This window comes from Chrysemys picta, chromosome 1, assembly GCF_011386835.1.
Source record: "Chrysemys picta bellii isolate R12L10 chromosome 1, ASM1138683v2, whole genome shotgun sequence".
Taxonomy (NCBI): domain Eukaryota; kingdom Metazoa; phylum Chordata; order Testudines; family Emydidae; genus Chrysemys; species Chrysemys picta.
Genome location: NC_088791.1, coordinates 165,029,598 through 165,043,209, shown reverse-complemented (window position 1 = coordinate 165,043,209; position 13,612 = coordinate 165,029,598). Strand labels below are relative to the sequence as shown.

General features: G+C 41.3%; 1 protein-coding gene across 22 annotated transcripts in view; it reads right to left on the bottom strand.

Annotated features, from left to right (window-relative positions):
• Positions 1-13,612, bottom strand: part of EPHA3 (EPH receptor A3) — a 469,948-nt gene that overhangs the window by 100,867 nt on the left and 355,469 nt on the right. For all 22 annotated transcript variants that reach the window (XM_065588996.1, XM_065588965.1, XM_065589035.1 and 19 more), the window contains 2 exons: positions 8,695-8,850; positions 7,425-7,760 (listed from right to left, as the gene is read on the bottom strand). In XM_065588996.1, the coding sequence (XP_065445068.1) occupies positions 7,425-7,760; positions 8,695-8,850 (492 nt within the window). The remainder of the gene's footprint in view (positions 1-7,424; positions 7,761-8,694; positions 8,851-13,612) is intronic.

Sequence of the window (13,612 nt, the reverse complement as noted above, 5' to 3'; positions counted from 1 at the left end):
AAGAAAAAGCTACATTTTCTAACAAATCTTTGGTCACTAGATTAGGACAGCCCTGACAGTGGAGAGGTTTGCAAGTGCCAAACTGTGATTATAACTAGGGCACAAGGATGTGTACCCTGGATAGAACATTTGAGTCATCTGACCTGCAGGTAGTGTACCTAGAGGTTCTGAGAAGAACCTGCCCAAACCAAGTATGAATAACTAGCCCCAAAATCACAGGAATTGCTGGTATGCTCTGCCCAATTTATAAAACCTTTAACCCAGTGGTTCTCAACTACATGTAACCTCGGGGGGCACACAGAGGTCTTCCGGGGGTACATCAACTCATCTAGATATTTGCTTAGTTTTACTACAAAATACATAAAAAACACTAGCGAAGTCAGTACAACTAAAGTTTCATATAGACAAACTGAGAAAGTAAGCCATTTCTCACTAGTGTGCTGTGACACTTTTGTATTTTTAGGTCTGATTTTGTAAGCAAGTTGTTTTTAAGTGAGGTGAAACTTGGGGTATGCAACACAAATCAGACTCCTGAAAGGGGTACAGTAGTCTGGAAAGGTTGAGAACCATTGCTTTAACTAATGAAAGCAGTCAGAGTAAGCAAGCATTGACTCCCAATGCTGGAGCACTAAACAAATCCACTAGGGCTGCTGTGTTGTCCCCAGTTCCTCTCTCAGGAGTGGATTCCACAATGTACAACTCCTGTTGACTTCAATAAGAGCTCTGTGTGTGGGAACAAGTGCCAATACCCTTCGACTTGAGAACAATCCTGAATGGGATAACATCTTATCTTCATTTAGGATGCTGAAGTGACCGCTCAAAAAGTAGCAAGTGGCTGTGGGAAGCAGCCAAATAAGTATAATCTAGGGAGCTTAAAAAAGAAAAACAAAATACAAAAACAAACAAACAACAAAAAAACCCACACAAAAGACCAAACTACAACCAGGAAACCTACAAAGCAAGTAAATCTGCATATGGGCCAAAAAGACCTGAGAATTCTGCACACAGACCAATCAGTGTGGCACAGCTGTCAGTATCTCTGCATGACATTCATAATTAACACCCCACCTCCAGGGATTCTGACTTCCATATAATCTCCTGTAGTAGTCAGTGACCCTTCCTAAGCATGGTTGATTGGTGTTATTAGGAGATAACATCTGTGTGAAAACATACTGATGTGAGACTGGAGGAAGAGTTCTTCCCTTCAGCATGTGTGATAGGCAGAGGTGTACTGCTCCAATTTACAATATCATGAAGCATAATTCAGAGGGTGCCACATCATGTGGGCATCTTGAGGTACACTACAATGCAATTAAGAGGAAAAGCAACAAATTTAGCCTTATAAAGTAGATTAAAATGAAAATCCGTGTCTTTCCTCTATTATTTCCATGTCAAAGACAGAAAGGCTTAGAGGAATTAGAAATATTGCAGTGTCATATCAGTAAGAGCCACATCTTGCCCGAGGGCTCATTTTTCAAGGCTGTCAGTTCATCAACTTCACTGGAATAGAAGGAAAACAAAAAACAAAACCCAACAAAGCAAACTCCCACCAGGAATGGCATTGTCCCCAGTCTTTCTTTTCACACAGGGGAGTTAAAGGAAAAAGCAATTGCTCAACTCCCAAAACAGACACTAAATTAATGGGCCTGATTTGCCGTTCCCCTGGAGTTTTCACCAGGGGCATTCCACTGAGCTCAGCAATGTTAGTCCTGATTTACACCAGTGAGAGAGGGGAATCAGACCCAAATCTCTTACATGCATAAAGCACCTTTCATCACAATTTTTTCCCCACTTAAAGGACTTTACAAACTGCATGAAACCCTAGTGAAGTGCAGCCCCATCTGGGTTGGCTATCAGCTGGCAGCATAACTGCTAGCGGGGATGTTTTAAAAAGACTACATTTGAAAGACCCATACATGATACATGCCATGGTACTCAGTTAATCTGTCTTGGAAGGACTACAGGCTGAGTCACCCCTTGCTGGGGGTTAAAAGCTGATATGTCAGGAGGCTAAAGGGCTGGATCCTGGTCTCACACCATCGTAACTCCACTGATTTCCCTGAAGTTACTCCTGGATTTACACCAGAGTGAGATCAGAATCTGGTTTTGGGTGTTTCAAACCTGAAGTTAGACCATAAGGCACTCCCCATCTCCCCCATCAAGAATGAAAAAGATCTACTGAAGTTTCATTGTGCTTTATATTTATATGGTACTGTACATTTCACAAGTGTTAAGACCTAGAACTTTGTAGTCATTTTACAAACATCAGCTGATTTCTCAGCAGCACTTAAGATGGTTCTCTGTGGTTTATTTATATATATGTATGAAAAAGATGCATTGTTCCTTATAGCTGACTGACTTGCCAAAGCATCACCTCCATTTATTTTAAAACAGCTTAGCAGAGCTCTCAGATGCCACATTACCAAAAATCAACACTGTCTTTGTTCTGAACTACAGTATTAGGTTGCTGATGGATCCATAAGCAGAAATGCCCATATGAACGGTGACAAATGTGGAGAGAAATATTTGCTCACTGTTTAGGGGGCTTTTGGACCTCAGAGATGCAGCAATTATAATGCAAGCTGATGCTTCTCTTGAAATTTTCCAACTGGCTGAACTGCCATAAAAATCACATTTTCACCAGTGAGGGAAGTAAAACATTTTGCCTCAATGTCTTCATAAATTTCCCCCTAGGGGCAACAAAAGGCAGTTTTGTATAGGTGAAAATCCTCAATCCTCACTTGGAACAAAGATGTACAAAGTAATCACTTTTTACTAGACTAGAATTTCTACATTTTTCAATATAGAAATAAACTGCCCATCAGTGCGAAAGAACAAAATTTCATGACTGACCGTATTTGTGAATTAACATGAAAAACAATGGGGGGAAATCTCACGTGACTGTCTGATGAAGCAAAACTGGATGGTTTTGCTCAGCTCTTTTCTGAAATCTTTGTGTATAAAAACCAAGCAGAAATCTTGACACAAGCTTCGACAGTGAAAACACTGTAAGCCTGTAAAGCCACTTATGGTTTGGGTCCTGTGTAGCTTGAAAATCATGGGCCAGATTCTTATCTGAGACTCTCAGGAAGCCCAACCTTTGGAGAGTAAGGCACTTCTGAATTCTCAGCATAGCTGGCGGCCAAACTGGTTCATGATTAAAGTTAGTGAAGCCCCAAGGACTGCTGTGATTTATACTAGCTTTGAGTGACATTCAATTAGCCCAAAATAGCCAGAACACAGAGAACTCTGACCACACCTCTATTACAGGAGTTGTGTGAGGAACTGGTGAAGAGGCCTACACTGGCTTTATTCTGGCTGGGGAAGCATCTGGCCCTGTCCTCTGTCAGAAGACAGGATACTGAGCTAGATGGACCATTGGTCTGACTCGGGATGGCTGCTCTTATGTTCTATAAAATATAGTAGGATTAATAGAAGCGTTAGACACGAATAATATGAATACAACAGTTACATCAGCTATTATGATTATTATTTAATATGTATATTGTAGTTGCAGGATAAAACTATAAAAGAGATTAACTCTCATGCTTCAAGTTATAAGGCCTGAAGTTAGGAAGAAACTTCTCTCACCTGCCTGTTATTGGGAATTATCTAATATGGAAGATTTAGTCCCTTCTCTCATGCTTCTAGAACTGGCCACCACAAACTGGATACTTACTTGTAAGCTGTTCAGGCACGGACCATGTTTACCTGTACTCAGAGTGCTTGCAATAGTAGATTCCTGAGCCAGAGCAAGCCCTCTTGGCACTACCACAAAATAACTGACATCAAATAAATCTGGAAAAATACAATTCATTTGTTCCTATGGGCTATCAGGTAGACATGTTTTTATTAGGGCTGTCAAGAGATTAAAAAAATTTATCACACAATTAATTGCACTTTTAAACAATAACAGAATACCGTTTTTTAAAATATTTTTGGATGTTTTCTACATTTTCAAATATATTGATTTCTATTACAACACAGAAGACAGTGTACAGTGCTCACTTTATATTTATTTTTGATTACAAATATTTGTAAAAAAAAAAAGAAATAGTATTTTTCAATTTATCTAATACAAGTACTGTAGTGCAATCTCTTTATCATGAAAGTTGAACTTACAAATGTAGAATTATGTACCAAAAAACAAACAAACCTGCATTCAAAAATAAAACAATGTAAAACTTTAGTGCGTACAAGTCTACTCAGTCCTATTTCTTGTTCACCCAGTTGCTCAGACAAACAAGTTTGTTTACATTTGCAGGAGATAATGCTGCCCGCTTCTTGTACACAATGTCACCTGAAAGTGAGAACAGGTGTTCGCATGGCACTACTGCAGCCAGCGTCGCAAGATATTTACATGCCAGATGTGCTAAAGATTCATATGTCCCTTCATGCTTCATCCACCATTCCACTGGCCAGGCGTCCATGTGGATGACAGGTTCTGCTCAATAACAATCGAGGTCAGAGCAGAACAATGAATGTTCATTTTCATCATCTGAGTCAGATGCCACCAGAAGAAGGTTGATTTTCTATTTTGGTGGTTCAGGTTGTGTAGTTTCTGCATCAGAGTGTTGCTCTTTTAATACTTCTGAAAGTATGCTCCACACCTCATCCCTCTCAGATTTTTGAAGGTACGTCAGATTCTTAAACCTTAGTTTACCAAGTGCTGTAGCTATGTTTAGAAATCTCACATTGGTACCTTCTTTGCATTTTGTCAAAAGTGTTCTTAAAATGAACAACATGTGCTGAGTCATCATCCAAGACTACTATAACATGAAATATATGGCAGAATGCAGGTAAAATAGAGCCAGAGACATACAATTCTCCTCCAAGGAGTTCAGTCACAAATTCAATTAATGTATTAATTTTTTAACGAGCGTCATCAGCATGGAAGCATGTCCTCTGGAATGGCACGTAAATGCCAGCTACAAAAGAGCCATGCAAATGCCTGTTTTCACTTTCAGGTGACATTGTAAATAAGAAGCTGGCAGCGTTATCTCCTGTAAATGTAAACAAACTTGATTGTCTTAGCGATTGGCTGAACAAGAAGTAGGACTGAGTGGACTTGTAGGCTCTAAAGTTTTGTCCTGTTTTGGTTTTGAGTGCAGTTATGTAACAAAAAAAATCTACACTTGTAAGTTGCATTTTCATAATAGATTGCTCTACGGTACTTGTTTGAGATGAACTGAAAAATACTATTATTTTATCATTTTTACAGAGCAATTATGTGTAATAAAAATAATAATATAAAGTGAGTAGTGTACTTTGTGTTCTGTGTTGTAATTGAAATCAGTATATTTGAAAATGTAGAAAAACATCCAAAAATAGTTAATAAATTTCAATTGGTATTCTATTGTTTAACAGTGTGATTAAAACCGTGATTAATTGCGACTATTTTTTTAATCACAATTAATTTTTTTGAACCAAAGGAAACTGCAGTTACACAAAGTATTGTAACTCATTGTCATTTTTGGTATTTGGTCAGAAAGGGCAGGCTAGAGAAATCTTGCTCTCATAACTGCAATTCCTGCTAGAAGCAAGATGATTTAGATATCTATTTAAGGCCCACATAGTCCCATTCATTTTGTGTGAATTCTTGTATATTAAGGCACTCCGCATGAATGGGGGATGGTAGAATCAATACAGTGGTAATTTATGGCACTTACGTACAGTCAGAGAAACTCTGGGTTATTGCCCAAAATGAACAAATTGCTTAAGAAACTTCACAACATATTGCATTATACACAACAAACCACTGCTGCCACATGTTGGAAATCACGTCTGACAAAACACAGGCAAAAGCAACCAAACCCATCTTGCATCATACCATAAAGGCTGCCAACTTTGGGTCTTGGTGGACTACCAAAGGAAGAAAGTTCCAAACACTGGAGTCCTCTACTGAGAAAGCCCTTTCACTGGTCCTGGAGAGTTCATTCCCGGGAGCTGTGAGCAAGAACATCCCCCGGCTGATTTTTAACTAGTGCCGTGGAGCACAGGATGAAAGAGAAGAATCTCCAATACACAACAGCAACAACGAAACAGAAGAAAAAGAGCTTTCCTTGAATACGGGGATGGAAGACCTCACCAAATGATTGGACATCTTATATATACATACAGATATCAATAATATCCAGGGATGTCACAAACATTCTGTGGAAGGGATATTAAACCCTGTGTCTCAGAGCTTTAGCCCATCAGTAACCATTAAAGATCAGGATGAGCCAGCTAATATGGGTGCGGGAGGCAGATTACCCCATATTTGCCTATTGCAGGGTTCTTACATCTACCTCTGAAACACTTGGTACCGGCCACTGTCAGACAGAGGATACAGGATCTCATTCTGATCCAGTATGGTAATTCCCACGGTGCTATGTCCACCACCCAAACCCAACTGTGTTTCCTAGAAGTCGGTAGCTACCCTTCATTCTGAAAAAGTGTTTTAGATGTTGTAACCACATATCCAGGATCACCTTAACGTCATGTGCATTTGGGTTTCATTTTTGAGAAATAGAAAAAATGAAGGCTATTTTTGTAAGATGACATGGGAGATTGGAAGAGGAGGGAGCAGACATTCCACAAATACATGTGCTTTCTGCCAGATGATGATTTATTGCCCATAATAGAATTATAAAGAGCTAGGGGGAATCTAGTCTCCCCTTCATCAGCAAATGTTACCCCAATCTTGGCACCACTAACGGAAGCTACACATGCCCAAGGAGAGACTAGCTCCCTGAGATCTGTCACATAAATGAAATTTTGAAAAATGAGAAGCAAATGGTAGAAATGAGCGACGCTTTGATCCTATATTGTGACCTCTGCTGTGTTCATGCAGAACCTCAGTGATTGTAATAGGGCTCCAAGGAAGCCCAGCAGTCCATCTGTGCACTAGCAAATACAGAATCAGGGCCTAATTAAGGATTTATATCCACATCCCTGTAATGCTGGCAGTGGTCTGGACTTGGAAGAAAAATGAAATGTGCTAAGGGAAAAAAATCTAATGTACAGTGTTTTAAATCTCTACAATTTAAAACTTAGCTTTTTATGTTCCTAATATCAAAGCATTTTTCACCTCTATTTAATCAAAATTGATCATGATGATTACTACTGTAATTTATGTTGGAGATTATTGAAATTAGTATTTTATTAAAATCTGGTTTTATTAATAAAACACATTCCAGCTATGGCCTCTTACCAGGGTGTCATTAGAGACTACTGACTAGAGGCTGGAAGTTAATCATAACAGTAATCCTGCCAGACCCTTTGACAGCTTCCATTTTCACTGGTGTAATCAAGAACAACTTCACTGAAGTTACATCAGTGTGTCAACATTCATAGCACATGTGAAATAGGAAAGGTGATGGGACTACCCAGTTCTTGATATTTTAAATACTTGAGAGGGAGACCAATACAATCACACTCACCAGCCTGATTAGTTGTGATGCTGACTGCGGCAAATTGCCTTGAGAATGTACTCAAGTCGGACACCCCATTGACTGCATCAATCTCAAACGTGTAGTTGGTGTGTGCCAGGAGGTCTACTACGGTCACCGTAGTGTTGGTGAGTCCAATCTGACGGGGTAAGAAGCGCACGTTGGCGCTACACGGTTCACACAACTTGATGTTTCCCCCACATTTTTTGCAAATGATGTTGAAGGTGACATCTTTCCGGCCTCCTGCATCAAGGGGCCAGCTCCAATCCAGGATAACAGATGTCTCATTGATATTAGAGATAACGTTTCTTGGTGCAGATGGAGGTCCTACAAAGGTAAACCAAAAGGGAGATTAATGGGATATTTTATCTGGTGCTTTTCCACAAGAACAACAGGACACACAAATATGGAACCAACCACAGTAAATAACCATATTGTCTTTATTCTTCGCCTCATGGTCCTCCTGAGATGTTCCACTGGATCAGGGATCAGCAATCTTTGGCACGCGGCCCGTCGGGGAAATCCGCTGGTGGGCTGGGATGGTTTGTTTACCTGCAGGATCCGCAGGTTCGGCCAATCGCAGCTCCCACTGGCCGCGATTCACCACTCCAGGCCAATGGGGGCTGTGGGAAGCAGCGTGGGCCAAGGGATGTGCTAGCCGCCGCTTCCCGCAGCCTCCATCGACCTAGAACGGTGAACCGCGGACAGTGGGAGCTGCGATTGGCCGAACCTGCTGATGCTGCAGCTAAACAAACCATCCCGGCCTGCCAGCGGATTTCCCTGATGGGCCGTGTGCCAAAGGTTGCTGATCCCTGCACTGGATTATAGACACACACAATTGAGGATTGCTAACTATCTTCAAGACATGACTCAATTTGGAAGATGCTTTTGCAGAAACATAGAAAACAATTTACTGCTAACTAAAATACCCATGTGATACACTATTCTGAAAACACTGGTATTAGTTTTAAACATCGCAGTCCCTTTCTCTTATTAAATCTGACAGATAACAGCAGAAAGGAATTGAAAACAGAGATATATAAATCCATTCCTATAAGCTCTGATAGCCTGCCTAATATAAAGCAGGACCCGAAACAAGAGAGATGAGGGGGTTTTGTTTGGAAATTGAATTTATTCTGTATTTGAGAAACAAGGTGCTGAGACAGATCTGGAGAAGAAAGCTTTGTACACAGCTAAAGAACTTAAATGGGGCAGAGGACAAAAGACAATCACAGCCCCAAGCCATCATGATATTACTCACTGGTGCAAGCCATGGATGGAGGGTCTCTCTCAGATCTAAAGTAATTCTTCTCACACCTGCAGTTCACAGAACCATCTTCGTAGGTAGAGCTGTGAGGTGGGCATTTGGCACACTTCACATTACCAGCAAAGGCCTTGTAGAACCCAGGTCGGCACGCTGCAAAACAATGACATAATTTTAAATCTCATGGGTGCCTGGCTCATTGTAACATTCTGCCTTTATCATCATTTTGGCATCTGTTCATACATATATCGCATTTTTGTATGTGTTTATTATCTATAAAATATGTACTTTCTTACAATGACGGACCTGATGGCAATACCCCTCTTGCTACATAGGAGTTCTTTATGCAAAAAACTTAGCTTTACCTCTCATTTTGTGTGTCTCACGTAACACTATACTCCACAACAGGAGGAAGCAGTTTCTACTTTTCATTATCAAAGCTTTACTCCCCTCTCCTGCCTCCCCATCCTGGTTAATTTATAAAACTGGCTCTGTCATGCAAAGAGGCTAACTGTCACTCTCTTGCCAAGGCTTGCTTATGGAAGCAACACAACTGTAACCTATGTTTGTTCCAATAGCATGACTAAGCAGGCCAAAACCAGAAAATAACCTGCATGGTGACAGAACTTTTTCATTTCTGAAAGACTAAGCCAGGCTCAATGAACTGGCTCGGGTATCAAGTGAAGATCAGGAACTCTCACCAAGTGTACTACAAGGATGACTTTTGCATTAAAACACAGTCCTCTAGGAGTGGTGCCAGAGCCTGTATGAATTGCATCTGACAAACTCTATGTGTTGTTTCATTAACATTCACACACTCTAATTTCCCTCTTATTGCATTTGAGATTGATTCCAGTGCCATACTTGCCTCAGAAGGAAAAAGGCCCTTTTTTAAAAAAAAAGACACAGATGTGAACAATTAAGTAAACAAGAACATTTTACAAAATCCCCAACCAGCAAAATAATGCTGTTTCTTTCTCTCTGTCAAGATGACCTCGCTATTATCCCAGAATAAAAATACACAGATAAGCACTAAACTCTCCTGCTCATCTGTGATAGAAACATGGACTTCTCTATCTAAGAAATGCACCTGTCTCCAAATGAAGAGGTTTAGCAAATACTGTTGTCTTGCTGAAACTCTGCCATTCTACACAGACATACATCCATTAAACGGTGGTATGCAATAATAGCAGCACTAACAGATAACATAGCAAAGTTAATGTCTTAGAACACGTTAGCTTTGCCATTTATTTTTTCCTATAATGGTCTGCATTAATACTGTCTAATGCACAGACTTTATAGGAAACTCCCCAGTATCTTCTAAATGGCATATGTGACAAAAAAGAGATATTCAAAAGTATTCTTTGTGACACAAAGAGAACACTTCTTTCCTGGGCCAGAACACCATCCCACCCTGTAAAAGTCTCTCTTGGGGGTACGTCCATAGCTGGGTTGGGGCCCCTTTGCCATGCCCAGTTATCACCACGGGGTCAGCCCAGTTCAAGTCCCAGACCCTTAGTCGCTGCAGTGGGCCCCACCCTTGCAGGCATGCTTAATTTATTATGGGTGGGGAAAAGCAAAAGTTCAAAGTCAACAGAGAACAAGCTCATCCTGGGGTCAACAACAACAACAAAAGTATCAGTGGCACCAGAATGCGTGGCTAGCAGCTTTACTGGAGTCCTTAAGGCCAGGTAGCCGTGTCAGTCTCTCCTTATCAGGCAGAGCTGGGTCAACTCTGGTGAAGGGATTCCTCCTGCTGCTTCTGGACCCACTCTAGCAGTTCCCGTCTCAGGGCTTCCTCCTTCTAAAGCCCTCCTCCCTACTGTGCATGATTGGCAGGTCTGGAGTCACCCTCACACTGAAGGTTGGCTAGAGGGGACCCTAAATCCATCCCTGATTTACATGCTTATCTGAAGCCTGAATATGAGTTCATCAGCTCTAATATCCTGCTAAACTGGCTACCTTCATATAAAGACAGTACAGTGTATGGGGGACAACACTATGTGATCTTTTGGGCTAACCCATATGCTGCCCAAATGTAGAAAATGAACACCAAGGAAAATGCATTGGAAAAAGACAGAATAAGCCAAACAATTTGTTGTTGGTTTTGGGGGGGGGGGGGGGGGGAGAGGTATAGGGAATAGGGGAAGGTGAGAAAGTGGTCACCGTGGCTACTTTCTGTAGCTTAATGTCAAGATAGTTTTTGGATCAGACAAACGTGTTTGTTAGCTTCAGGACCTGAACAAGATAACTGAAGCATGTTAATAAGAAAAGAACCAGACAGCATTGAACATAGTTTGAGAAATATGACACATTCCACAAGAAGTCCTCCCCATCTCAGCCACCCTTTAGCTCTCCACAAACCTTACATATAAAGCCAGACTGGGTGCTGCTGCCGTATCTTAGCCATTAATATGTCCCAGAAAGAGACCCCAGATTTGAAAGATTTTTTCTGTTAGCCTTATGAAATGGTCCAGTGTTTAGTCTATGATGTGGAAGCCACCAGGCCGTTAATGAAAACAAACCTGGCAAGAATGACCTTGCAGGCAAAATTCACATGGCCTAGTACCAATGACTGTATCTGCATAAACTTACATGGCTTTCTCCCTAGGGCTATGGCTTCTTGTGCCACCATCTGGTTAAGATTTTGGTGGTATGTGGGGTTTGGGGTTTTGTTTTGTTTATTTGTAAATAGGAGTCAAACCTCAGTCCCCTCCCAATAAAGCTGAATGGACAAAAATATCAGAGCCACAGTGAGTCACTGTATTTTAACTCCTGTGACCAGAAGGCCACCACATTACTCCTGTGACCAGAAGGCCACCACATTATCCTATTTCTTGGCATAGAAAGTCATCAGCTGAGCCCTAAGAAGAAATTCAAAGTCAATGAAGACCTGATATCAGTGCAGACTTTAGAAGTGCTAGTTAGGGTAATTACTTCAAACTATGAACTCACACTACGTTTGTCATGGATGTATGTAGAGTGCATGTCCCCCAAAAACTCTTTCTTCAAATGTAATTCTAGTTATCTCGTTCAAATTGTTTCACATAAAATCATTTACTTGGATTTGAGAACCATATATAAATAAAATAATATATTCTCTTAAAATAATGTTGCAAGGTCTTCCCTTGCAGTGATACAAGGGTTAATAACCTAAAATAGAAGTCCATATCATAATGTCATCCCTTCCATAAGACATAACGACAATTGCTTTTTAAAATTATTTTATTTACAAGACTGGTATCATCAATAATGTGATTACTGGTAACTGCTGGGGGTTGAAGTTACAATATACGAATTTTTATTACAGGCATTTCCAAAACACCGACCATGTCATATCTAAACCATTGCTCATTTGTCATTGGTACATAAACTCGTGGGAGATATAAGTATATTTTTTTCAGTTGGAATGGAGAGGGATGGAGGAGAATGAGGAGTAGAGCTGCTTTGTCACAAGGCTTCTCCCTTTTGACCCCTCAGGGGAAGGCCCATAGACCTCATTTAAGAAAAGAAAAGAAAAAAAGAAGCAGGATAATGCAGGAAGCATCTTAATAAACCTAGATTAGGCTTTTTTCTTTTCTCCAGGGGAAGGAACTTCATTGTCTTTATGCTTTCTGTGGTGCTCTGCTATCATACTATGAAGTCAGCAGTCAGAAGGGAAATGAGCTAGTTAGAACCCTGCTGTCCCTGAATGCCCTAGTGGGAGGATTCCGATTTGTTTCTTCCCCTTAGGCTGTCTTGCACTTTCTGTCTTTGTCTGTCAGACCAATTTCAGATAATTCAGTGCTCTACAACCCGAAGGAGAAGAAATGCAATTATACTAAAAATTAAAACACGGAAAGAGGGTGGGACTAAGGGGGATCACACCATTTTTGTATTTTTTTTTTGGTCAGTTATTTTTGACATACAAGATAGAAAGTGAAATCAGTCATTTCAAGAGAGATTACTTTTCTGGTGTAAGTAGGATTGGACTTCTTTGGTTGAGAGAGCAGAGCTTGGCTCTTTGGGATGAACAGCACTGCATGGTTTCGGGCAGGTAAACAAACATACTGGCACATTCATCTTCACAATACTGTATTTTTTAGTTTCAAGAGGGACCCAGCTGTGAGCAGCATTTGCATTTATTTAAAATATCCTTCTACAGTTAATGTTTGCTCTCTCTCCACTTCCACGTTCACCGTAAATTAGAGGTAAGAAGTACGTTATCCTTCTCTTTGGTTGCTTAAACCACCGTTAGCTAAAGCTTTACTGAGAAGAAGAAAAAAAAGAATATTGGCCAACCCTGAGGGGTTTTAATCTTTCAGGACTGGGCCTGTGTCCTGGGTTAAATGGATGCTGTGCCTGAGAAAATGCAGTGTTTCTAACCATTGGGTTAGGGCATAGATGTAGCCAGTCCCTGGTTCCATGTGTAACCCACACACCTTCCGAGTTTGGTGTTCTGTCCCTTCTAGTGGCACCGAGACCACTTAGAGAGAGAGTTAAATGAGTCTGCTCTACAGACTTAGCTAACAGCCAGCTGGCTTTAAGCTCATGCAGTCGAGCTGGGTGGCCAACCTGTGGCTCCGGAGCCACATGTGGCCTTCAGAAGTTAATATGAGGCTCCTTCTATAGGCTCCGGGGATGGAGCGACAGGCGCCAACTTTCCAATGTGCCGGGCGTGCTCACTGCTCAACTCCTGGCTCTGCCACAGGCCCTGCCCCCACTCCACCCCTTCTCACCCCCTCCCCTGAGCCTGCCATGCCCTTGCTCCTCCCCCTCCTTCCCAGAGACTCCTGCATGCCACAAAACAGCTGATCAGGTGGTGTGAGGAGGGAGGGGAGGTGCAGATTGGGGGGGCTGCTGGTGGGTAGGAGGCACTGGGAGTGTGGGGGTGTGGAGCTGATGGTGGGGGGCTGCTGACATATTACTGTGGCTC